This window comes from Neospora caninum, chromosome XI (assembly GCF_000208865.1).
Source record: "Neospora caninum Liverpool complete genome, chromosome XI".
NCBI classification, from domain to species: domain Eukaryota; phylum Apicomplexa; class Conoidasida; order Eucoccidiorida; family Sarcocystidae; genus Neospora; species Neospora caninum.
In genome coordinates this window covers 5,623,127-5,647,599 of record NC_018397.1, presented here as the reverse complement: position 1 = coordinate 5,647,599, position 24,473 = coordinate 5,623,127, and the positions used below count along the sequence as shown (strand labels likewise).

The 24,473-nt window shown below is 57.8% G+C and overlaps 4 protein-coding genes across 4 annotated transcripts; 3 read left to right on the top strand and 1 right to left on the bottom strand.

Annotated features, from left to right (window-relative positions):
- Positions 1-1,259: 1,259 nt before the first annotated feature.
- On the top strand, positions 1,260-3,092 carry NCLIV_059770 (conserved hypothetical protein; the record flags this gene model as incomplete). The annotated part of the gene is made up of 1 exon (XM_003885531.1): positions 1,260-3,092. The coding sequence occupies one exon, from the start codon at positions 1,260-1,262 to the stop codon at positions 3,090-3,092; it is 1,833 nt and encodes a 610-aa protein (XP_003885580.1).
- A 1,413-nt stretch (positions 3,093-4,505) lies between these two features.
- On the bottom strand, positions 4,506-7,592 carry NCLIV_059760 (putative NMD3 protein; the record flags this gene model as incomplete). Its single annotated transcript, XM_003885530.1, has 3 exons — positions 4,506-6,413; positions 6,693-6,906; positions 7,549-7,592. 3 exons carry the CDS (start codon positions 7,590-7,592, stop codon positions 4,506-4,508), a joined length of 2,166 nt encoding a protein of 721 aa, XP_003885579.1.
- A 2,111-nt stretch (positions 7,593-9,703) lies between these two features.
- NCLIV_059750 (conserved hypothetical protein) lies at positions 9,704-11,385 on the top strand (the record flags this gene model as incomplete). Its single annotated transcript, XM_003885529.1, has 4 exons — positions 9,704-9,782; positions 10,187-10,483; positions 10,676-10,722; positions 11,227-11,385. The coding sequence occupies 4 exons, from the start codon at positions 9,704-9,706 to the stop codon at positions 11,383-11,385; spliced, it is 582 nt and encodes a 193-aa protein (XP_003885578.1).
- Positions 11,386-12,977: 1,592 nt separating this feature from the next.
- NCLIV_059740 (putative tRNA synthetase) lies at positions 12,978-22,220 on the top strand (the record flags this gene model as incomplete). The annotated part of the gene is made up of 6 exons (XM_003885528.1): positions 12,978-17,923; positions 18,478-18,582; positions 19,093-19,263; positions 19,748-20,013; positions 20,716-21,254; positions 21,696-22,220. 6 exons carry the CDS (start codon positions 12,978-12,980, stop codon positions 22,218-22,220), a joined length of 6,552 nt encoding a protein of 2,183 aa, XP_003885577.1.
- Between the last annotated feature and the right edge of the window lie 2,253 nt (positions 22,221-24,473).

The window sequence follows — 24,473 nt, the reverse complement described above, 5'->3', positions numbered from 1 at the left end:
GGTTCAGTTAGGAGCTTTAGAAACGTCTTTTACAGGTTCGCCCGCTGTGCTGGCGATGAAGTCAACAAGAAGCCGATGCAGACCAGACTTACCAAGGAGATATCACTCCAGATTTGGTCTGCTTCCCACTCGTTTACGGCAGGTTTGCGCCTTCGAAAAAGGCACAAGCCGAATGGGGGAAACTGTCGCGAGTAGCGATGCACTTTTCCAAGTTTGCCGTGATGCTTTCGCGTCGGTCTACTGCCACAACCGGTGACTGTCAGCGGCGGCTTTCAGTACTGCGTGCCAAAGGTATTCACCGCATCATGGAACCACATGCCTGATAAAGAAACAGAAATCGCGGCCCAAATGAGCAAAATAATCCAGAGTATACTTTCAACTAAAAAAAACGTAATGGAATGCAAGTGCTTCTTCCGCCATTCGGCGTTAGGTCACTCGATGTTCCAGCGCTTTGCAGGGCGATTGTCGTACATTTTAGGATGCCGTGTACGGTGACAGCATCGCGTTCCTGTGCTCCAGTTTTTGGTGAGTATTCCATGCTGGAAAACAAAATATCCTGCACTGCCACTGTTGGACACCCATTTTTTTCGTATAGAGCGCGTTTTCAGGAATCAACCGCAACTGCTTCGAGGTGTGCATGCAGATGCACACTGCTGTGGATTCCGTCTCGAGCTGCCTTTCCTGCGCATGAGTTTTGGACGCCTCGTCCTGCAGGTAGTCGGGCACTAGGAAAGCATCTCGACTACGACAAGCAGGCATGCTCGACGTGGTAGCTTGACAAAACAGCTCTACCGTTTTGGCACTTTAATCGCGAATTTGTCCCGTGGAGGCCTCGTCTGAGCAAGTAAACTGCTTGCCTCGAGCACGTCTCCCTGCGAGGCGATCCCAAAAGCCCTCCATTCCGTTCCCCATCGAAAGAGGAAGATCGAACTGTCGAGAGCTGCTAAGAAATAACCCGAAAGACGTTTTTTTCTCGTCACTCGGGAGTCTTTCCTCTGTGTCTTCCGCCTGTGTCTTCCGCGGAGACACTGTGCATGTCGATGTCGGAAAAAAAGTCGCTTTGAGCTGGGGAGACTGAACAAAATGCAGCGGCAGGACCGACGCGAGTAAGAATATGATGGAGAGGCCCTCAAAAATCTTATGTGAAACTATTTGCTTCGTTCCCGTTTGCGACGCCGAGATGCTCGGATACCTCAACGCTCCCGCCGGTTGCACAGTTCGTCTTCCCCTCGACAAGCGCCCTTCTCTTTCGCACAAACATGGCTGACGCTTTCCCTACAATGCGGAAGATGGGGCTCACCAAGATGACTGATTCCGTAGGCACTGGACATGCCGCCTGTAGGGGGATGGTCTCTGGAGATTCTCAAAGCACTGCGTGGCGCGACGTCGGACCCCGCCGTTCGGAGTCTGTCCTGCGGCAGCATCCAGCCTCTGATGGCCGAGAGTCGCAGGAGGATCGCGCCCTGCGGAACGTTGACGCCATGCTTCGTGCCCTGGAGGAGGATTACCGCCGTACTCTTAGTTTGGGAGGAGAAATTCAAAGCGGCGAAGAACAGGTGACGACACCTGCGGGTGAAATCTCGCGCGGAATCCCGGGTAGGTCCCCCCGAGATGAGGACGTCAGCGACTCACTTCCGCGGTCTGGGGAGAGAAAACTTCCTCGCCGACCTTTCTCAAACCGTAGGGAGACGGTGAACGAGCAGGAGCTTCAAGAAGAACAGCGTGAACAAGTGACTTACCCACCCAGTGCCGAGGATCGAGGCGTGGAACCAGGCTCTCGTGTAGCAGCCGCCTGTTCAAACGGGGTGCTTCTTTCGAAATCGACAGATGCCCAAAGCCGTGAAAAGTGTGCGTGCGTCCTTGCGCTTCCTCGAGACGGTCAAGAGACGCAAACGCACCGGCACAGCTGGCTGTCTGAGGTTGACCAAGTGGAACGGGAACGCAGGGACGACAGTTTCCGCTTGTCGACAGGAGAAGAGAGCGACCGAAAAGGCGACTTGGAGAGAAACTGTTATCAGAGTCTTCCGTCCTCCCCCTCTGGCTGTGAGTCGTCTTCTCCCCGATCTGAGTCTGAAGAGGAGACGGACGAAACACCTGCGTTTTACCAGCCTTTCTCGTCTCAGGCAGCCTCGCGGTGCGGCGCCAGCAGCGAAAATACGACCACACGCTGGGATTGTCGGTTCGATTCGTCGGGTTTCGAAAATGCGGACAGAAGAACAGGCGACTGGCCAGATGCGAAGGCATTCGTGAGGGTTAGCGCCACCAGCGCTGTAGACATTCACCTCGAGGAAGACGCTACGGAAAGCCGCTCATCAGTTTCACCTTCTCGCGTTGCGTCCACGAGTGACAGGTGTGCGTACAACCTATCCAGGGGTTGTAGGTATCCGTTGAAGTCGAGGACGAACGGTAGGAAAGAAAGGCGCGCTTTTCTTTCACCAGAGCCGCGGCAGAGCCATGAGGCGCCCTCGCATCAGCGAAACGTTATGGACCATGCTTCGGATGCTTTCGGTTCCTCCCCAGCTTTGCGGTTACCGAGCTCCGGCGCTGCGTTGGACTGTCGTGATGGGGCGTTGGAGCCTGGGGAAAACGAAGACTTTCCCGTGGCAGTGTGGAACGCCGGGGTCTGTGTGATCGTTCCAGCAGCGATCGCCGGGGATGAAGCGTCGGCGAAGCCGAGAGAGATCCGCGCCCCGAGCAAAGGCGACGCGTCAGCCGCAGCCGACAGCACGAACCGCACTGGTGTTGTCGCGCCTTCTGGAAAGAAGGCTGCAGCGTGGAACGTGCGGATTCGGCCTCGACTCGCTGTCCCTGAAGACGTCAAAACTCAGGGAGCTAGAAATACGCTCCACCACAGAGGAGGGGTCTCAGAAGAAGCCGCGTCAGGAGGACGGAACGGAGGGACGGCAGATGTGGTTGGCCCGGTCAGTCGCACGTCTCCAGGAGTCCGCTCCGAAAACGGGAGACTTCCAGAAGAAATCCGAGACAGAGAAGAAAGCGACTTGGAAATTATCCGAACGACAATGGAACGCTTGATCCTCCCTAGACCATTCTGGATGGTGGAGGAGGGTAGCGTTTCGCCGTTGCACAGCTGAGTGGCGAAACGTTTCTTGTAGGTTCACTAGCTCACGTCCCTTTCCTGCAAGAGTTCCAAATTCATGACCTTCAACAGGTTTTGCGCTCGTGCACTGCGCGTGCGTTTTCCTTCCTGCGCTGCTGCGACAGTTCGGTTTCTTCAACTCTAGTGTTCACGAGAACCGGAGATACGCGCCTCGATGCTTGTTGAAAAGCCGAAGAGGCCCAGCCACGCGACACTGCGTCGCGTGTTGCACGATTCACAGACAAACGCGAGACGCAGTCACCCCGCTAAGAAAACGTTCTGTGCAGAAACAGATACTGCGTCGGATCCCCCCAAGCACCACACACTCTATCGATACAATGGGTTCCACTGCCGTGGTTTAGAAGGATGCACACTCGTAGCGCAGAAGAAGTTCAAGAGTTTGTCGCCGCGGCCGGAACAAGCGGTTCTCACAGCACGTGCTGCGTCTGAAAAAAGTGCATCGTATGTGAAGCGGTCGCTCTAAACCGTGCATCACATTCAAACGAAACACGAACCCCTGACACGGACCATGCTAACAAGGAGGACTATCAGTGGAGTCGGTCCGTGCTCCATGGGAGGCTTCGCCGCCCTCCACTTCTTCGGCAGTGAAAGATGCAGGTGAAATTTAACTAGTGGCGAACATGGGGACGACAGAAGTTTTGCTGCCGTGAAAGGAACGCACGCAACGCGATTTCGCCGCTCTATCGTCGACGCAGTTCTCGCGTACGACGTGAATCAGTCTGGGGTTGAAGTTAACTCGACCGGAAAGTGCGTGACTGCTTTTCCCCGCAGGGGGAGCGACATGGAGTGCTTGAGTGCGTGGACAGGATCCCATCCTTGGTTCCGCTTCCTGTTTTTGTCCAAAGTCGAGCAAGGCTTAGGGGTGGCCGAACCACTGAAGACCACTGGCTAAGATCCAGAGGAACTCTGTGAAGTTTCCGTTTGCGCGTTCACGAATCCCTATCCCCAGTTCATCTTCAGCCGCGCACACAGCCGCAGCGGGATCAAACTCGCAAGACATGAAATCGGCGGCATCTGCTGGCTGACGCAATGCAGCGAGCCGTCACTTTTCTACCTCGGCGCGGCACACCAAAGGTACCGCGCGGCTTTCCGCCGGAGCTCCCGTGCTCCCAGGACGCTCGCTTCACTGGACCCACAGACCGTATTGACAGCTAGCGTTTCACTTGTTACTTGCCAGTATGCGATTGTCACTCACGAAGCAGCAGGGGCAAACAGATAGGGAACAATCGACGCCCCTTTCCTTCGCATGCCAAGACACGAGGGAATGGAGCGATGTCCTCCCCGACAAGCGAACCTTCCCATTTCCCCCGACGGGCCGAAAGCCGAGAAAATCGTGCTCCCTGTGTCAATGTTTCCAACGCCGTACCACCCGTCAGCGCTTCAGCATTCACAGATCGCCGTCGTCTTCGACATTCATGTTGTTCGAGGCAGAGGCGCCAGGGGCAGTCCACTTCTCTGCACTCTTCCCCTCACTGCTCGGCGTCCCGTCTTCGTCCACTTCGTCTGCGAGCCGTGCACCAGGTTCCACCGTTACTCCTTTCAGGACTCCGTTTTCTAGTGTCAACCCTTCCATAAGGTGCACCAGCTTTTCGCTGTCGTCCTCGGAGTAGCCTTCATAATCGCTACTGTCGTGTCCAGGCTCCTCGCTCTGGTGTGCTTTGCGCGCATCCTCCTCGTGCGTCCCATCTGTGACCCGCATTTGCCCCTCTCCACCCTTTACGGTTTTGTCCCTCCTTTTCCCGTCTCCCCTTTGCGCCTTCTTGTCACGGTTGGACCGGGCCACGTAGCGCGGATCCTTCCACAAGTTCACCTGCGCCCGCATTTCAGGGTCTTCTTCCAGTTCCTCCTTGAACTCTTCCAGCTCTGCTTCCATGCCCGCGTCGTCTCCGCGGTGGCCGCCCCGCTTCTTCCCACTTTGGCCGCTCTCTGTGTCGCGCTCTTTCCGCAAAGTCTGGAGCACCCAGGGTCGGATCCGTCCCGCCTTTCCCACCCGCGCTGCTCCATCCGCTGGCCCTTCGCTCAGCATTTGCTGCGCAGGCACTTTCTTGACAATCACAACCTCCCACCGCACACAGGCGGCGAGACCCTGTTCCTGCCGCATGTTGTCCTGGTGCTTCAAGATCTCCGCCGGACTCGAGAAGTCGTCGTCGCCGCCCACGCTGCCTGCATCGCCTCTCTCTTTCCCGCCTCGCCGTCTCCCCTTTTTCACCCCTGACGCGGCGGACGCCCGAGATCCACCTGCGTCGCGCTCCAACTCGTCATCCGCCGCTCCTGGTAAATTAATACTGCGGAGATCGTACCCCTTCACCCAGTCCCCAGCACTGAGAAACCGTCCCAGGTGGGAGTGCGTTACGATCCGTCGGTCAGAGACGCCGACGTCTGAGGCCCGCACCAGCTCCACTTCATACACGAGAGTCCCAGCGGTCGACGTGCGCGTCGCAGCCTTGGCTCCAGCGGCCGCTTCACCAGGCGGTCCACCGTCGGGGCGACCCGAGGGCCACATTGTCTCTCCACCCTGGATGCTTGCGCTACTATTTCTTCGCTTCTTCTTCCTCTTCCCGGCGCCGCTCCTGTGCCCGCCCAAGACACCCTCGTCGTTGTCCCTACCCCCCCCCGGCGTCGCCCGTCCTCCGTATCGAACCTCGCCCATTTCTGAGTCCTCGCCTTCCGGCTCCGACCGCGCCGCCTTCCCTTTCCCTCTTCGAGGCGGATCCCGACGAGACGACTCCGATTGAGAGTGCCCGGGACGATCTACGGGGTTCACGTCGAGGACAAGAAACGACGACAGGTGCTTCCGCGTGCACAGCGACTGGAACGGAGACTTCCAGTACTTCTCCGGGCTGACGTTCACCACTTTTCCCGAAAAAGGATCCGTCAACTGGATCCCTGCGCCAGCCACACGCGTGCAGAGTGAAAGGTTCGGAAACCCCCCGAGCTGCGATTGTGCCTGCTTGCGGTGGATGTACACCAGGTCGGCCTTACACACGGGCGCTAGGGTTACGCTGATCGTGTACTTGTGGTAGTAAATATTGCTGCTCGCATCGTGGCTGATCAGCTGCTTGGCCTGTCTAGACACGGCAGGGAAGCGAGACTGACAGAAATCCGCAAAGTGGAGAGCCGCCTGTCTGCTCGGAAAGTGGAAGTCCAAGCCATCGGACTTCTCAACGACATTCAGCAATCGGGCCGCCAGCCGGTGCTTTAGCACCAGCTGCTCAAGAAAAAGGAAAGTGCGCTTGTGCTCCGCATGTTGCCGAACTTGCACCATGGCCGTCCACCCTGCGTGAGGAGTGTAGGACTGAAGCGAGGAACGCAGAACAGCACGCGACGCGCACAAATACTTCCGCTGAAAGATGTACCCGAGCGAAACGCGTGACGAGAAGGAAAGAAACGAACCCGCCACAGAAACCCCCTCCGATGTTAACGGACGGAATCGGCTCACACAGTGGCGCGCCGCACACCTGGAGTTTTTAGCAGCCCGCCGCGGCCACAGTCCCACACGAGAAATGGTGTCCAGGATTGAAGACGTCACCACACGAAGCATTATGGAGCGTTTTCCTGTGAAAAGGCTTCTTACCTTCTTGCACTCGTCGCACTGCGTGCTCTGGATGACGCCTTCAATGATGACCGACTGCTGCAGGCCGGCCCGTCCGTCGAGCACATCGCTTTGCACCGTGAGTTTCATCTTCACGCGCCGACTGTGCGGCTCCGTCCACAGCCACTGGCAGTCGACAATTTTCTCGACTTTCTTCAGGCCACGAACCTTCTTGAGACAGACAGCCATTAGTTCTCTGGAACGGAGAAACGCATAGGGAAGCAGACAAAACACCAGAGAAAGCTGCGATAAAGACAAGGGTGCGCACGGTACGAAAGATAAGGAGATACGTCGAGGAGAATGGCCAAAACACGAATAGCTGCACACAGCCGTGGTTGGCGCGCAGGCTCTTCGAATCAGACGGATCGCTGGTACAGCCGACACTCCTCCGCCTACTCCGCATTTGCGAACACCGTGGTTCTGTGCCTCCACCCAGTAAGGCGCAATACGCACAACGCGTCAGGTGCGATAAGCCGCTTCGACTTTCCCTCGAGTTGACGGCAAGCGATGCCCACGGCAGCGACAGCCCTTGGTTCCTCGACAAAGGCGCCTCTCCATGTCTAGGAGCTGGAATGGACATCCAAGTTGCCTACGTCTTCGTTAAACTGTCCCTGCGCTGCTCCAGGCCTCTGTAGGACTCCGAACACGCGTCCGGCAGAAACAATGAGACAGCCTCCGAATCGACAGGGCGCAGCCAGGCGTTCCCCATGGCGACGGCGAGAAGCTGTGTTGATTGTGAACCGCGCGAAGAAGCGTGCTAGGGTTCCCTACCAGCACACGTACCCTTGGCACCGAGTGCGAAAGCAACTTCTCCGGGCTTTCCCCAGAGTTTCCTCACCTGGATTCGAGCTCGCACGCCAGCCATTTGTTTTGAATGTGCATGTAGCGACCGCACGTTCTGCAGCACGGCAGGACGATCGTCCGAGAAATGCCCTCAGTTATGTCGACTTGCTGCGCCAAACATGACAGACAAATACTTCGGGGGGAAGGCGGGATGCTGCATCCGCAAATGCAGCAGAGAACTGAGGCGTATGTACACTCCAGCGGTTCGCCACTCCCCGGCGCTCCAGCGCCTCCCCCACTTTGGCCCACAGAGGCGACTTGCATGGCTTCACAAATAACACAGCTGCCGGAGAGCAAGATGTCAGACTCTGCCCAAGAAGATGCCTTCTCTTTGAGAGCCTCCACGAAAAAACTCACTATCCCTCACACGAAAACGCCGCCTCGCGCACTCTCAACCCAGCGCGAAACGGACGAATCCCCCAGGGAAGAGCAGCGAAAATCCTGCTGCTACTTTCGTCGCGTTCCCGCTTCCACGTTTTCAAGTACACTCAAAGGACTGCCTTTGTGGTTTTAGTTCCAAAGAAAAATTACAGAATCACTCAACTACAACTACGCTGCGGCCGCAGTGCAAGTAGACGTGGGCCGGTTTTCCCACGCTCGCGAAAACGCCGTCGAGAGTAGTAGCCGTGAAAATTGGACAGAACGACAGACAGCTCACGCCCGCGGGAAAGAAACACGAAAGCGGAATGGTCTGGAGACTGGTGCTCGAAATTTGCAAAGCGACACTCGCAGAGCTTCACTTCTTTGGGAACCGCGTCGATTTTTCGTACCAGCGCATGCACAGGCGGGAGGAGATGCCAGACAAGAGCTAGCAGAGAGGCAACGTTCCCGTCCGCACGTGACTTCTCGTAGCACGGACTCTTTTTGGCACGCCACTCTGTCGAAGCGGACTGCACACTTCCGGTGGTGCGGCAGTTAACAACAAAAGCGGCGTTCAACAGACGGCTATTGCTGACAATCCGCCTGTCCAGAGAAGGCGAGTGGTTGTGGTGTAAGGCGGTCGCGTCCCTACCAAGCTCCAACTGTCCCGGTCGGCTGTGACGACTTCGAACGCAAGTCCGAAACTTTGCCTGCCTGACCAGATCCATACTGTTCGCCTACAACACGTTACCTCACACGTGAAGTTGGCTGTACACACGGCGACCTGTTGAAGCGAACTTCGTTGCCTTCAGGGGATATGGGAACGGGAGATTTTGCATGTGCTGTAGGTCAACTACGCGAAGACATTCTGCTGAGTATCTGCCCATCTGTGACTTCTGGACGATACTCCTGCGCTGGATGTCGGCCGCTACCAATGTTGTGTTTACACCCAATGGCCGGGGTTCACCAATGACGATAATACTGACACAGCTATCGGGACTGAACAGCCTCCCACCGGAATCTCGTGCTGCGTCCTGCTTTGCGTAGGGCGTTCCTGAAGCTGTCCGTGTGCTTTCCACTGCCGTAGGATTCATCATCCGGGCAATATTGGACACGACTGCGTCACCTAGTCGTTCGTTCCTGTGTGGATGCGAACTCTGTTGGGTGATCTCTTCCGTCCTCTTCCTCGTTACTTCTTTTTAAAGCCCCAAGAAGATGCACAGTCAGCGAGGACTGGGACTTGTAAAAGGCCGGGTTACGTGCAAGCGCCACGAAGGGAAAGAGCGGCTATTTTACATTTCCCCACCTGTGACAAGGCCCCTCAGGAGTGCGTCGCCTTCTGATAACCCACTCCTTGCGAGGGCTGCGTGCGTGCCTTCGTTCTGTATGTGGACATGTAGGAACATACGCTGATGTTGGTGTGGCTGCAGACACAGTGAACAGTTACATATCTGCATTTATAAATGTCAAGCTACATCATTTCTCTGTGGAGGCCTTCGCATCTGCTGTCGGGGTGTAGATACGCTTCTTCCTCAACTCTCTAGCTAGAAATCCCTTATTATCTAGTGGTCCACCGGTCCCACATCGACTCTTGCGCCCCGGCTTTCCTCGGGGGTTTGTGTTCAGAGATCTAAATCTCTCTTGTCGGCCGGCCAGCGACGAGATTTGCATGCATACGTTTGTTTTCTGCGGATCTCTCTACCCGTGCAAGTGTAACGAAAGGGCCAAGGGACGATAGTGTCAGGGTGGAATCGGATTCCCCGGCAGGACACCCGAGCAGATCCGCTCCCATGACGATGCTAGAGGACAGTGCCGGAGAAGCAGGGCTGGCGCTCGTGGAAGTCCTCCGAGCCATCAAGCAGGCGAAAGGTGAGTGCGTGGTCACGCCGGAGAGGAGCACGCGAAGAAATGAGAAAAAGGCGTTCCTGTGGCGCGTGAGGGTCAGAACGGAGCAGCGCGACACTGCAGAACTCGGTTCACCCACGCCGTCAAAGAGATTTTTGTTTGTTTCCCTCTCTTTTTGCTGGCGGTGGTAAGGCGTGGCGCACGAGCACGTATCGCCTCGCGCGTGCCTACGCTGCAGGAGATACCTGTGGAGAGGAAGGAGGCAGATGAGGGAAGATGTCTCCGTGGGTACACTTCTCGTGTCTCTCGGCGCCGCTTGTGACGAAAATCCCCGTGGTTTACGTCTCGTACTCCTTTTTATGTCCAGCATTTGTCTTCCCCAGTTTCTTAGCGTTTTCCAGCCTGTGTCCCTGCGTGTTTTTCTGCAGTCGCGGGAGAGGACTTGGGGCTCTTCTTTCACTTGCTTGACTCTCTCCTTCCACCTGCACTGCTTCAGCAAGCAGTGGACTGCATGGAGAGAGGCGCAGTGACGGCTTACTGCTGCTCAGATTCGACGGCTGCGTTTCACATCGTGCGCCCCGGCCAGGACGATTTGTCAAGACGTGCCGCGTCGAGCGGAGGACAACCGCTCCAGGGGGACAACGGACCTCCAGCAGCTGAGGCGAGAGCCGACTCCAGCGCACATCCCTCTCGTGGCTACCTGGTTCTGCCTCGGCTTTGCTCGTGTACGTCGTCGCGATGAAGGACGAATCACTCTGGAGCCGGTCGTGTATGAGACTACAAAGAGAACGCAGAAAATGTGAAAAAGCTGTGTTTGTATCGGCGTGCGTTACGAATGGCGTCTGAGGCGTGGCAACTCGAACGGCCCTCGCTGACTGGCGCGCTGAGCAAAAACTCGCTTGTGTGTTTTGTTTCAGGCCAGACTTTCCAGTGCAACGTTTTGGCACACGAGTCTGATTTGACGGTGAGTCGCGTTTGGACAAACAGCCTCGGAATTTCGCGTGGAGAATCCTGAGGCGAGAAAGCGTTTGAGCCTGGACGCCTGTGCGCACGGAGAGCTCCCGGAGCGCCTCTCGGAGAGGTGTCCAAAGTAGGGGAGAGTTCGTGATTCTCCATCTGGTTCCTCAGAGTTGCACAGCTGGATCCTGAAAACGATTTCTTTGAATTTCAACTCGAGACTGAGTCGAGCTCGTCAGGGGTGCACGCCTGCGAAGATCGCGAGGCGTTTACGGTTTTTTCGGAGAGGCGGCGTTTCGGCGAACTAACCGCGACGGGACATCCAAGTCGCAAAGAGAGATCGCGACTCAGAAGTTTTCACTGGAAACGCCTGCTAAAAGTGCACTGACGCCCGAGGGCCTCATTGGAAGTCGTGGCAGGAAGTCAGCCGTGTCAGGTAGGACAGCAAACTACAAGTTTGTGAAGCTGAACGGACGCCTCTCGGTCTTTGATTCTCCTGTATGTGGCGCAGTGCGTTCACGAGATTGCCGTGCAGCTGGCCGAGGCCTTGGACTGCGTGGGCCGCCGTGTCGTCCTCGAACCCGAAGAGTTCACTCAACGTCTTCTCGAAGCGAGTGCAGAGACCGCGCAGCTTCAACTTCTTTATCGCTGCCGTCATAGCGGTGCTTAGCTCTGGAGATGCTCGACAGTTCTCCACCCCGGGGTTGGAATCGGGATGGTGGTTGTGGAACACAGAGATTTCGCTCGTTTGTCGTGATTGGGATGGTTTCCGTTCGTCCACGCGAGTTACGCTGTTCAGCGACGGCCGGTGTGCCGCGGCCTGTGCCCGTGCTGTTACCGCACATGTGCCGCAGCTAGATCCGCGAGCCGTGGCATGTGTATTTGTTGTAACCCGACTTTTTAAGGTTCAGCGAAATGCCAGAGAGATACTGATTTTTATTTGCCGAAGCAGGATGGCGGCAACGGTGACACGAACGGTTCAAAAAGTGAGAATCAGAGGACCGGAGCAAAATGAGAGATGCGCCGGGAGACTCGACTCTAGGCTGACTGTTGTGTGTCGATGCCGCGTGCGGCCGTACGCGTCCCCAGCGCCTTGTGCGTGGGTTTTTGTGGAACACAGGTTTACGGGAAGAGAACACAGAGGATTTCAAAAGGCAAACAATAATGCCCTGGCTGCAAACACCACAGCTGGGACAAAAACGCAGAAGTGGGGCGGCAACTGTGGAAGAGATACCCGCTTCGAGTACCGTTGTCCTCGAGCACTTGGCGTGACTGGAAACAATTTAGGCAGCATTCTTTATCGCTGACACGATGTTTCCATGCCGGCACCCGACTTCTCTAGCGTCATTCTGGACAGGCACACAACGCGGGCCGTCGCTGAACACACAACCGATAGCGAGGCAATTCGCTCGAGTCGAGAAACACATGGCCATTGCCTGTCTCCTGACCGACTCTACAGGAGAACCCGTGTGGAAATCTACGCACTCACATCATGCATCATGGTAAACCCCGGTTGAGACTCTCTTCGTTTAGCGTCCGGTGTTTCCGATCGCTTCTTCGTTTGCCCGAATCTGGCTCGAAATGCGAGAAACCGGACATCTCGGCTGTCTCGCGTCCCCTTCGATTGCCTCGCCATCACAAAAAAGGCCCAGCGCAGCGGAGACACACCAGCGGGCGCAGGGCGAAAACAAAAAGGCCCGCACCGGTTCCCGCCGCGGCTTTCTCCAATATCCCCCTCTTTTGTTTACCCTTTTCCAGATGTCCCCGTTCAAACCGCCTTGGAACCTGCCGTGTCAACGGTCTCCGTCTCGGATCGTAAAGCAGGCCTGCGAAAAAAGCGTTTATTTCACACACACAGACACTACCGCTCGCAGGCTCCCTCTGTTCGGGCCCGGTCCGTTTCCTTCCAATTCAGCCCCACTTACCCTGCGTAGATGTCTGTGTTTCCGAGTCGAAGAGGGAAAAACGGGATGTTTGGGCCGTGTTCGTCGCCGTCAAATGGTCTGGGGGCGCGGCAAGCTCTGTACACAGAGCGGACCTGCGACGGTCGAAACGTTGCACACCCCAGCACACTTCCGAAAGGAAGACGCAGACCGAGGAGCCCCGCGGCTTTCTGTGTGACGCGAGTTTTTCCGCCTAACCGTTCGCGGAGCCTCCTCGCGTAAATCGGCGATTCCTCACCTCCTTTTCTGTCCTAGACTCAACAGCCCCGTCAATCACTCACGACGGCGCGAGACGTCCACAGGCGTTGCGAGACTGCCAATGATGGCCCTCGGCCGCAGCTTTCCCCCTGCTGGTCTGCTCTTTTTCCTCCACCTTCTCTTCCCGTTTGTGCCTTCTCTCTTTCCCGCTGAAGCCGTGCACGGCTCCAGTCCCTGGAAGGTTCGCGCCTCCCCCCGGACTGGTTCGCTGTCCCTCGCGGCGATTGACGAGGCTGGGCATGCCCCGTCTTCTCCCGTGACGTCTTTCCCGCCTCCGAAGAACCCCGGAAAGCGGCGGCAGCTGCGAAACCGAACCCACTTTCTTGATCCACACAGACACACGTGGGACGCGTGGAAGGCTTCGCCGTCCGGCGCGGTGTCCGGGACGGCCTCTCCCCTGCCAAGTGCGTTCTTCTCGAAATTCTCTTCTCTTTGCGGCTTCTTCGTCGGGGAGACAGCCGCTGAATCGTCTGGTGAAACGATCGGCGATTCGCACGGACGGATCGGCACAGGCGGGGGGGAACATCCGGCCGGAGCTGAGAGCGCGTCTCCGGTCAAACGGAAGCGTAGACGGCTGCCGCGCAGCAAAGCGACGGGAAGGCACACGTGTCAGGGCTGGCGCGGTCGACCAAGCGAGGAGGATGGCTTCCCTTCTTACGCTTTTCTCGGCTCCTCGCTCTCTTCAGCCAGCCTGGGCCCCACTGCCGTCCTCTCGCAAACAGTAGGACGCCGTCTGTGGCCATCGCAGCCGTCGCGCCTTCCCCATTCCGCTCTCCCGGACCGACCTAAATACGCTCGAGATGCAAACGAAGCGTGCGGCGCATTTTCGACTTCCGTCCAAAACTGGGCTGATACGCGCGGCTCCACCCGTCGCGCTCGGATTCCCGAGGCCTTCTGTCGGAATGTGCTGGAGGGGCGAGACGCGGAACGAGGGAGAAGGCGCGGCGCGGAAGGCAGCCGAGACGAACTCTTTCGCAGGCCTCCCACGCTCCTCCGCTCGAGCCCTCCGTCGTCGGAGCACGCCGGGAACGAACGCGCAGAAGAAAAGCCTTTGAAGGAACCCCCGGCCTCTGGACTTCCGCGTGCCTTCCCGCACCGCACGTGGGAGCGGTGTCTGTACACCTGGTGGGAGGAGACGCTCGGCGTCTTCGATGCGGCCACGGCGGCGGCTTCCGTGTTGTCCGATCGCACCGTTCCTTCTCGTCCACTTTTGGTTGGCCGAGAAGAGAACGCAGACGCGGTTCCTCCAGAGACTTCTGCGAATGCCTCGCGCGGGCCTTCAGCCCGTCCGATCGGCCCGCGGCGCTCCCCGCTGTCGCTGGCAGCGATTCAAAACGAGCTTCGCGGCTGCGAGACGCTTCACGAGAGTTCCCCCGGAGGCCGGGAGATGGCGACCGACTCCCAAACGCCGTGCAGCTCTCGCAGGAGAGACGCGAACATGCACAACCAGAGGAGCACGGATCGAGAGGTACACACGGCGGAAGCAAAGAGCGAACTGAGCGTCGGTCCCAGAGCCTGGACGAGACCGCCACAGGCTGAGAACGAGAGAGAAGCTGTGCGAGACGCACCCCGGTTTCGCTTGCTCATGCCGCCTCCCAACCTCACGGGACCGCTGCATCTCGGGCACGCAGCGAGCCTTGCGCTGCAAGAGCTTCTCGTCAGATTCCGGCGCATGCTCCTCGTTACTGCGCACGCGCGAGGACGCGGCGAGCGCCAAGAGAGCGCAGACGCTCGTGGAGACGAGGAAGAAGCCGCTGAGCGGCGCGGCGACCGCGAGGAAGACATGCAGAGTGCCGAAACGGGGGAGACGGGGCGGGCACGCGTTCTTGCGCACGCCGAGCGCGAGCATGGGACACACGAGCGGACGCAACTCGGCGGGGAGGACCAGGAGACGGACCGTTTCAGGCTGGCTGGGAGCGAGCGAACGTTCGCGGGAAAGAAGGGAGAGGGCGGCAGCAGAGACTGCGGCGAAAACGGACAACGCGGGGCAGGCGCCGGTGTCTTGACCGCCTGTCGCACCGAGTGGATCCCCGGAACCGACCACGCGGGTCTCGCTATGGCGTGGCTTCTGCGTCGCCATGAGCTCCGCGTCCGCGAACGAAGGCAGAGAACTCGCGGACTCCAACAAGACGGAGAGAAGGCCCACGAAGCTGCGCTGCTCAACCGCTGGGTGTCGGTATGTCGACACGTGATTGAGCGTCAGCAGCGACGGCTGGGGTGCTCTTGCGACTGGACACGGCGCGTCTATACACTCGAGAGGTCTTACTGCGACCTCGTGTCTCGCGCGTTTGTCCAGCTGTACCGCCAAAAGTATATCCAGAGAGGCACGTACCTCACTCTGTGGGACACGGGGGCGCACACGGCGCTGGCCGATTTCGAGGTTCTCTACCCTTCCCTGGATGCCTTTCGCGAGGCAGAGAAGACCGTCCTGGAGGGCAAGACGGCGCGAGAGAACGTCGCGAGCCCGCACGCGCAGACGCCGCGTGCAGGGACACAGGCGAGCGGCGCCGAGGACGAAACAGAGCGAACTCTGGCGGGCGACCCGGAAGCCCCAGGCAACTCCGGGGCGGTCTCGGGGGCATTCCTGAGAGACGAGAGACGCTCTGAGAATCGACGGCGAGAGACGGAGAAACCGGGAGAGAAAGCGAAGCGCGAGGAGGCAAGACGATTCTATTTCCTCTCCTGTCGGCTGTTGCCAGTCGCCTTGGCCAGCGGGCCCTCGTCCAGGCCACGGGTCGTGGGGGAACTCGCGCTTCCGAGCGTTCCGGCGCAGGCCGCGACTCACGACGGGAGGGACAGCGAGAGGAGCCGAGTCGACGGAGAAGGCCAAAGCGAAGAAGATGGAGACCCGGAGACGGCGCCCGACATGCGCGTGGCGATCTGTCTCGAGGCGCCTCGACAGCTCACACAGATCACCGCCATCTGCATCAAACCACAGGCTTTTCGTCGGCTCTGCGCCCAAGGGGAGGAGCGTGACGCCTCACGTGTCCCTGGTTTTTCACGCGCACCTGCGTCTTCGTGGCAAGTTGAAGTCCCAGGGCTTAACCGGTCCGTACCTCTCGTCGTCCACGATGGCGAACACCTTCATCCTCTGGCCGGCGCAGCCGCAGTCCGTCTTCGCCAACTTCGAGGTCTCCAACCTTCTTCTGCGTCTCCATCTTCCACTCCGTTTCGCCGTGGAGACGCACTCGGCAGTGGATGCCTTTTGCCCTCCGCTACGGGTCGTGTTCGCTCTCTTCACACGCGGGGTCTCTCTCCATCGGCGCCGACTGGAGCCGCGAACAGCGGCAGCGAAGCCGGAGAGGCGCGGCGCGAGAAAGAACGGGAGTTGGCCACGCGGACGGAGTTTGTCGGTTTTGCTGTCTTTTCGGGCGAGGACAGCTCCGCGCCGTCTCAGCCCCGTAGGCGAGGGACGGGCGAGGCTCCAGCGCGAGGCGCTGGGTCCGGCGCGGCCTCAGCCGAGACTCGCGGCGCGTCTCCAGGCGCCCCGTCGAAGACTCAAGGCTCTCCAGGAGATGTCACGCCAGCGAGGGAGGCGCTGCATGACGTCATGGCGAGGGAGGACGTCTCGCTGGGCGTTTGGGAAGACGAGCCGGAAGGCGGGGAAGAGGCGGGCGCGCACAAGCCCCGAAGCGGTTTCCTTCTCCAGTGGCCGAGATGGATCTCGACTCGTACCGGCGCGGAGGTACAGGCGCGTCTCTCTTCCCAGTGGCTGCTGGACCTCCCGGCCCTCGCCCGAGTCGCCCAGAAGGCGGCGACGCAGCAGCGCGCCTTCCGTCTCCGCGAGTCCTACAGAGAAGACGGCAGATCTTCCAGTCCTTCAACGGAGAAGGTGCGCGGGGCGTCGTCCAAGGACGAGCAGCTTCAGTCTCCGGAGGCTTCACTGGGAGAATCCCCTCGATCTCCGCGCGCTGCAGACGAGAAGGGCGGCTTCCTGTCAGGCGAGACTGAAGACGAGAGGGACGAAGCGCGGCGCGAAGACGAAAGAAACGAAGGGGACGGAGACGAAGGCGGAAAATCGACAGGACTTCAGCTCCTTCCGGAACGTGTTGAACGCCAATGGAGTAGAATCCTGGGAGCAAAAGGCAGTTTGCGGCCTTGGTGCCTGTCGAGACAGCTCGCCTGGGGGGTTCCCGTTCCAGTCTGGCACGTGAAACTCTCTGACGCGCCCGAAAGAGACAGCGAAGAGGGAGGCCAGAGTGCAGGCTTTGAGTGGGACGAAGTGGCTGCATCTGAAGAAGACATGTGGCTTTCCGTCGAAGCAGAAATCGCTTCGCGTCTCCGAGACTTGGGCCTCGACAGTGCGAAGGACCGCGCGACAGCGCTGGTGCGACAGGCACGCATGCAGCGCTCCGTGGGAGAAAAGAAAGATCCAATGCACCACGACGAAAAGCCGCATGGAGAAGCGCCTCCAGAGACAGAAACACACTCCGAAGGAGACCGCCTGCGCCTCACAGTCACGCGATCCAGAGACGTCTTGGACACGTGGTTCTCCAGTGCACTCTGGCCTCTCGCATGCGCTCGGGCGACTCAACATGAAACCGGACGAGAAACAAGGAAAGAACTCACACAGATAACGTTTCCGTCTTCCTTCTCACATTCCCATCTGCCGGCGTCTTCTTCCTCTCCGTTTGTTTCTGACTCCTCTTCTCCCTCTTCTTCCTCTTCTTCCTCTTCTTCTTCACCTTCCTCTTCGTTTTGGCATTCTTCCTGCTGGGACTTATCTGCAGCTTCTGGTTTCCCTTTTGTGCGGCGCCTGTCGGCCCTCTCAGCGGACGCGTTCCAGCTGGAGACCGAACTGGTCACCGGGGAAGACATTCTGTTCTTCTGGGTACTTCGCCAGTTTATTTTGTGCTCTGCGCTGACTCAGCGAGCGCCCTTCACGCGCGTCACGCTGCATGGCCTGTTGGTGGACAGGGACGGCAAGAAGCTGAGCAAAACCAAAGGCAACGTCGAGCGAGGGTACCTGGATCGGCTTATAGACGAAGCAGGCGCAGATGCTTTGCGGTGAGAAGGAAGCAGATCCCCCGAAAAGAAACGAGAGCATCAAACAGCCTGCGTCTGCGACACGCCTTCGAGGGAAAGAGAGAGCGAACCCTCCTGCGCACAGACCCGCGGGCGGCTCCACGTGGATCTCCTTTAAATCCCTCGACGCTCTCCTCGTTTTACTGCGTAATCATGATGTGCTGTTCCAGATAGTAGGGAATGTTCGCGACCTGTGCCTGCGCAACGTTATGCCGACGCGCAGAGGCGGTAGTGGCCGAGGAAAATCAAGGGGGGAACGAGAAGGAAGACGAACGGTGACATCACGAGCGCAAAACCGGCAGGGGGAGGGGCCGCGTGCCCGCAGTTCGAAAACTACAGAAGGCGAACAAAGGGGAGACACAGCCTGTGCGTCCGTCACTCGCTTCGCTCCTTCGCCTTTTTCTGCCTCGCATCCCGTTTTTGTGTCACACACGCGTAGGCTGCACAGCGCCGTGGTCCGCCGCCTCGCGCGCTCGCGGCGGCTGTGTGGCTGCATCGCGTCTCGCTTTCCCCCTTTTTCGTGCCGGTTTTTTCAGCTGGACGTTCTTGAGTGCAATGACGCCGGGCGCTGCCGTCGCGTTCGACGAGGAAGCACTCGCGGCAGCGCGTCGCTTTCTCCACAAACTGTGGAATGCAGGCAGGTAAAAAGGAACTCGCGAAGGGCGCGCGGGGTCGTCGCTCTCGCCCTGAGATCCGCGCCTTGCTCTCTCTGTGCGGACGGTGTGTGCGGGCTCCTTTTTTGAATCCTTTTGCGCCCTCGGCAGGCGCGCGTAGACGCCTCTCGACGGCCAACAAAGGCGTATGTCTCTCTCTCTCTCTCTCTGTGTCGATCCGTGTCGCTCCAGGTCTCTTGTGGATGCACGTGGAGCGCATGAGCGCGTAACTGGGTGTGTGTGTGTGTTTGGTCAGAGAGACGGGGTTTGAGGGTTTGTTCGTCTGCGAAAGGGGTGTATTTTTGTCTCCCAAACGCGTGCGGAGACCTAGGAGTCCTGGGATAGCATCTGCGGGTCCACAAAACGGCGGGCGTGTCCTTCCCCCCCCATTTGTGTTTTCCCCACGTTCGTCTCGCGTTCCCCGCGATGGCGCCGCGTCCTTTACGCGTCGCCAAAAAGTGTCTCCTTTTGGTCGGGTCTTCCGTTGCGTCTCTTCAGATTCATCGAGCGATTCGCCTCGCAGTTTCCCCCGCCTGCATATGCGCGAACGGATGCGGAGCCGGCAGGGCGAGAACCCGTCCCGAAAGGCGAGACGAAAGGGACTCAGGGAGGCAGCGAGAGCGACAGAAGAGGAAGATGCTCTCCGCTGGTTGCGCGCTATTACTGGAGGTGAGCGGCCTGGCGGCTGGGTCGCCCAGGATGCAAATTTGCATGCGGCCGTTTTGGGTTTTTTAACCTGCAAAAATGGATGTTATAAAACCCCCGCCGGCGGGCGGGCGGTTCTGCAGAGGACGCACCAGAGAGGCGATGGAGAGCGAGACGCGATCTCTTACTCGTTCCCTTTTCGCAGATCATAGCTGGAACACACACCGCAGGCGCTCCACCAAATTAGCGTTTCCTATTCAAAAACGTTTGTGTGTCTGCCGCGCCCGGCTCTGCCTCTCCTTTGCGAAATCGTGTTGCGGAAGGCCTGGTACCGCCACTCTTCTGGCGACGCCCCTGTCTCCATGTCGTCTTTTTACGGTGAAAGGGCCAAAAGAGAGCAAGGCTATGCTTGCTGTGTCGAGGGAGACGGGGACGCATCCACACTGACTGGTTCTGCGCGTCCCCCGGTTTCACGCGGCTGCGTTGTCCTGTTCCCCGTTCTCTCCAGTCGCGCCCTTCAAGTCGCCCACGAAGTCACAGAGCTGCTGAAGAAGATGGAAGCAGCCGCGGCGGCCCACGCCGTCCAAACCTTCTTGTGGCTCGACGTCGCGGACTGGTTGCTCCCCGCCGCCGCCGCCGTTCGCGCCCAGAAGGACGGAGACAGAGAAGGGGACAGAGAGAAGGAAGAAGGAGACAGAGAAGGAGAGAGAGTAGAAGAGGACGAAGGAGAGAATAGAGGCACTGGTGTAGGAGGAGCTGAGGGAATGAGCTTAGGTGGGCATTGGAGAAAGGGTGCTTTGTTGCTGGAAGGCAGGGGAAAGCAGCCGCGGGACTGGAGACAGAGGCCAATATGCAGAACGGAAACTGAGGAGTATTTGGGACTGTGGAGCGACCTGCTTCTTTCGGTGTTTGACGTTTCCCTCCGCCTTCTTCACCCGTTCGTTCCCTTCGTCACCGAGGCACTCTTCCAGTCTGTGGTTCTCCCTTTCAAACGTCCCAAAGACGACGGACCCGCTTCTTCCTCTCCATCCTCTTCTTCCTCTCCTTCTTCCTCTTTCTCAGCGTTTTCTTCTTCTTCTTCCTCTTTCTCAGCATCTTGCTTTGCCTCCTCTGCTTCTCCGGGTTCTTCTCCTCACGGGTTCGTTTCTCCTCCGCGAGCTCTGATGGCGTCTCGGTGGCCGTTGCATGCTTCGGGTGAGTTCTCTCATGGTCGGCAGCGGCAGGCCGCCTCTTCGATTCTGAGGTTCGTTTCTGTCGCCTTTTGCTGGTTTCTGCGCCTGGATTCGATCTTTTGCTTTCGGGAGAGACGCTGTTTGCACGCCTGTGTAAATTCATCTGGGCAGCCCGCGTGTGTCTTCGCTTCCTCGTCTCTATCTGCCGTTTCTCCCCTCTCCGGCAGTTGCTTGTCGTCACTCTCTCTGCCTGTTTTCCATCCCCCTCGCTTCGTGCGTCGCCTGTTCTCTCGCCTGCGCTCAGAGCGCCCCGAGCTGGACACGGAGGCTCTCCGCCTCTTTCCCGTCGTGCAGCGCGTGGTTCGCCGGCTGCGGCGGGCTCTGAAGGAGTTTTCGGAGACGCCGAAAAGGGTGAAGAAGACAGAGGGAGACGCGGTAGCCGAGAAAGTCACGGATCGCAGGGAGGAAGACGAGCGTCGAGAAGGCGCGGAAGCACGCGTCGACGCAGCCCGAGAGTGGAAGACGAGCTGGCCGGAGGAGCCGGCGGGCGCGGCAAGTCGAACTGAAGAGGATGCAACGCACGGCAAGATGAGGGAGAAAACGCGGGAGGCAACCCTGAGCGACGAGGCCTGCACGCACGGAGACACAGAAGGAAGAACCAGCAGAAATCAGACAGGGACGGGAAGAACACCGGCGGCGGGAGAGGGGAGAGAAAAGACGAACAAGACAGTCGACGGAGACGATCGGACAGCAGACGGTGCAAAGCGCATGTCGAAGAAAACGGTCGAAGGCGTGCATGTGGAGATTCGCGTGAAGGAGAAAAAACTGTTTAACCTCTTGAAGGTAAAGAAAGAAGGCCGAGTCTGTCGCGCAGCCGGGGCACGAACGCGGCCCGTCGCTGAACTCGAAAATTCTTCTTCTCTGCATGCACACACTGGAGGGGACGAACGGGGTCGCGTCCTCACAGCCACGCGATGCGTTGTGTCGAACATGAATCCTCGAGGAAGGCAGCGGGGGGGCCAGAACACCCATGAGCAAATCGGGTTGTCCGCGTCTCACATGGGGCGACGCGTTTTGTCTGGGATCTTACGGCGATTGCCAGCGTGTAACGCTGCGCTCGTTGTTCGTCGCTCCACACGCCGGTGTCTTCCTTGCGCTCACGTGTTTGTCCCCGCAGGCGTCCGGTCGTTGGAATCTCGTTCTCTGGTTTCTGCTTTGTTGTCGCTGTATGTCTTTTCCGTCGTTTCTTTCTCCCGTCTTCCGTTTTCCCCCTGCCTTTTTCAGGACGAGGGTTTCTTCGTCGCAGTCTGGGCGGGTCTTCCGCCGGGGGCTCTGGAGGTCGTTTTTGCGCCTCTGTCGAGCGCGTCAGGCGGAACGCGAAATCTCGGTCCGCCGAGAAGCGAGGAGAGCGCGACGCGGGGCAACGGAGAGGAGGGCGCAGAAGCAGAGGACGGAACAACGAGCGAGGGTGGCGAGGAGACAGAGCTCGACGCCAGCGTTCGAGAAATAGAAATCTCGATTTTTCGCTCTTCGTCGACTTCGTCCGCCTTTTCAGCTGGCGGTGAGACGCTTCGTGGACAGTCGGGAGAAACGGCCGCGGCGGGCGCGTGGCACATGCGCGCAGCAGCTAAGATGGGAAACGTCGAGGCGACAGAAGAAGAGAAAGACGCGGAAGGAGAGAAAGGAGCGGAACAAGGAGGAGGAAGCTTCGCTGCGGAGAGCGAAAGAGCTGCACGACAGCGAGGAAAGAGCCAGCGGCTGAGGAGGCAGATCGAGGAGTTGGAAGCGCGTCTCGCCGTTCCAGAGTAGGTGGACGAAAACGAGTTGAATTTCATTCACGCCCCCCCAAAATGAGAGAGAACGCAAAACTAGGGCCACCACCAGAAATGGACACGGTGCAAAAGAAGAGATGATACGGATAGCGGGAGAGAGAAATAGAGACGGAAAAGAAGAATGAGAATTAGAAGAGAGAGAGAGAGCGCGATAAGAACGGTGACGGAGAGAACGAGACGACAGAAGATTAGACCGTCTGTAAGCCGTTGCGTGGGGACACGGCACTGCGCCTGCTGCATCTATCGCGCATTACCATTTTTCTCATTTCGATTTTGTTTGCTTTCCAGGTTCGTTCTGCGAGCCCCGCGCGATGTCCAAAGGAAACTTCATGCGCGACTGGAAAAGACGAGACACGAGTTGGCGGAGTTCGAGACACGATGAAGGCTGCACATGCGAAAGCAAAAACGAATCCGAGAGCGAGAAAGAAGAGAACGCGGAAGACAAGTGGAAGCGAGAAGCGGAAGAGATGGCGCGTAGAAAGAAAAACGAACAGAGAAAGAGGATGGGACGAACAGAGAAAGAGGATGGGACGAAAAGAGAAGAGGACGAGAGAAGGCAGAGAGAGAGTAGAGACGGAACAGAGAAGGAAAATGGAGAGACGACAGCAGAGAGGGAGATACAGAGACGACAGAAGAGAGCAAGATAGAACAGCTAGCTGGAGAAGACAGGTTGCATGCGAAAAAGGCATAAGGACAGCAGGACTAGAGAGAAGAGAGTTTTGGGAGGCGCACCAGCTTCGTGTTCCGGCTTCTTGGGCTGTGCGTATCGTTTGTCTTTGCCAAATGTTGCGGTTTACGTTTCGTTCGGAAACGGCAGTGAGTGCTCACAGATTTTTCACTTTCTTTTTTGAAATGGATTTTTCAATCAAACACTTCCACACTATTTGAACTGAAGTTCAAAGTGGAGAGGAACAGGCACTTGCCGAAAGAGAACAAATCCACCACGTGGTTTCGCGCGTGTGCCGCTCTCGCTGCATGCACGGCGAAAGGCTGCAACAAAACTCTGCCCCCATCTAGTCGCGTTGTCCCTTTCTACATCGCTCCCAGGTATTCACCACCCACCTTTTTCACACTTTCTCAATCAAATACTATCTCTCTGCCTCTCTCGCTTCATCTCTCTCTCTTCCGTACTCGTCTTGATTCTCTGTTCCAGTCCCTATCTCTCTTGCGAGGTACCCTCGTGTGTTCGTTCGCTTCCTCTCCGTGGCTATCTCGCCCGTTTCTGGGCGTTTCGCCTCTTCCGCCACGCCTTCGTGCTGCCTCGCACCCGCCTTGGATGCCGAAGCCTACATCTTACCTAAACACCCTTACCCATCTATGCAAGTATACTTGTATAAACAGAGCTGCATATATATATATATATATACGTATGTACATGTATTCATAGATAGGCGCAAACCTTGCACATCTGGAGACATGCAAATATCCATTTGTAGATGCATCGACAGGAAACGACATCCAGTCAAAACGTGATGCAGGCGAAGAGCGCAGAAGCGAGGCGCGAGAGCGGCGCGCAGTCGCGGCGTCCGACGGAAATTCCTTCCGATGGCCGTTCCGTTTCACAAGTTTTTTTTTCGAAGCTCGGCAAGTTAAAAATGAAGGGCGCGGCGAGGCGTCTCTGGTGCAGCAGACGAGAAAAACACGACAGACGCAGCAGCCATCGCCGACGAGAAGGAAAAAACACAGAGACAAGATGGAGGTGGTCCAGCACAGAAAACGTGCATGCAGTGGAACAAATCCCTGAGCTGGACTCCTGCGTTGCGTCAGCGTCTTTACGCCGGCGTCTTGTCAGCGTTGGTGCAGAGGCCAGTCTTTCACCTTTTCTTGTTCTCAAGAAGCAAAAACGGAGACGAAGAAAAGAAGAACAGCAGCGGGAGAAAAGAAAAGAAGGGGCAGAGAGGAAGAGAAGGAGAGGAAGAGAAGGAGAAGAAGAGAAGCAGACGAAGAGGAGAGCACGAGAAGGAGAAGAAGAGAAGGAGATGAACAAGAGAAGGAGAGGAAGAGAAAGAGAAGAAGAAGAGAAGGAGAGGAAGAGAAAGAGAAGAAGAGAAGGAGAGGAAGAGAAAGAGAAGAAGAGAAGGAGAGACGGAGAGGAAAAGAAGCAGATGAACAAGAGAAAGAGAGGAAGAGAAGGAGAAGAAGAAGAGAAGGAGAGGAAGAGAAGGATAAGAAGAAGAGAAGGAGAGGAAGAGAAGGAGAAGAAGAAGAGAAGGAGCGGAAGAGAAGGAGG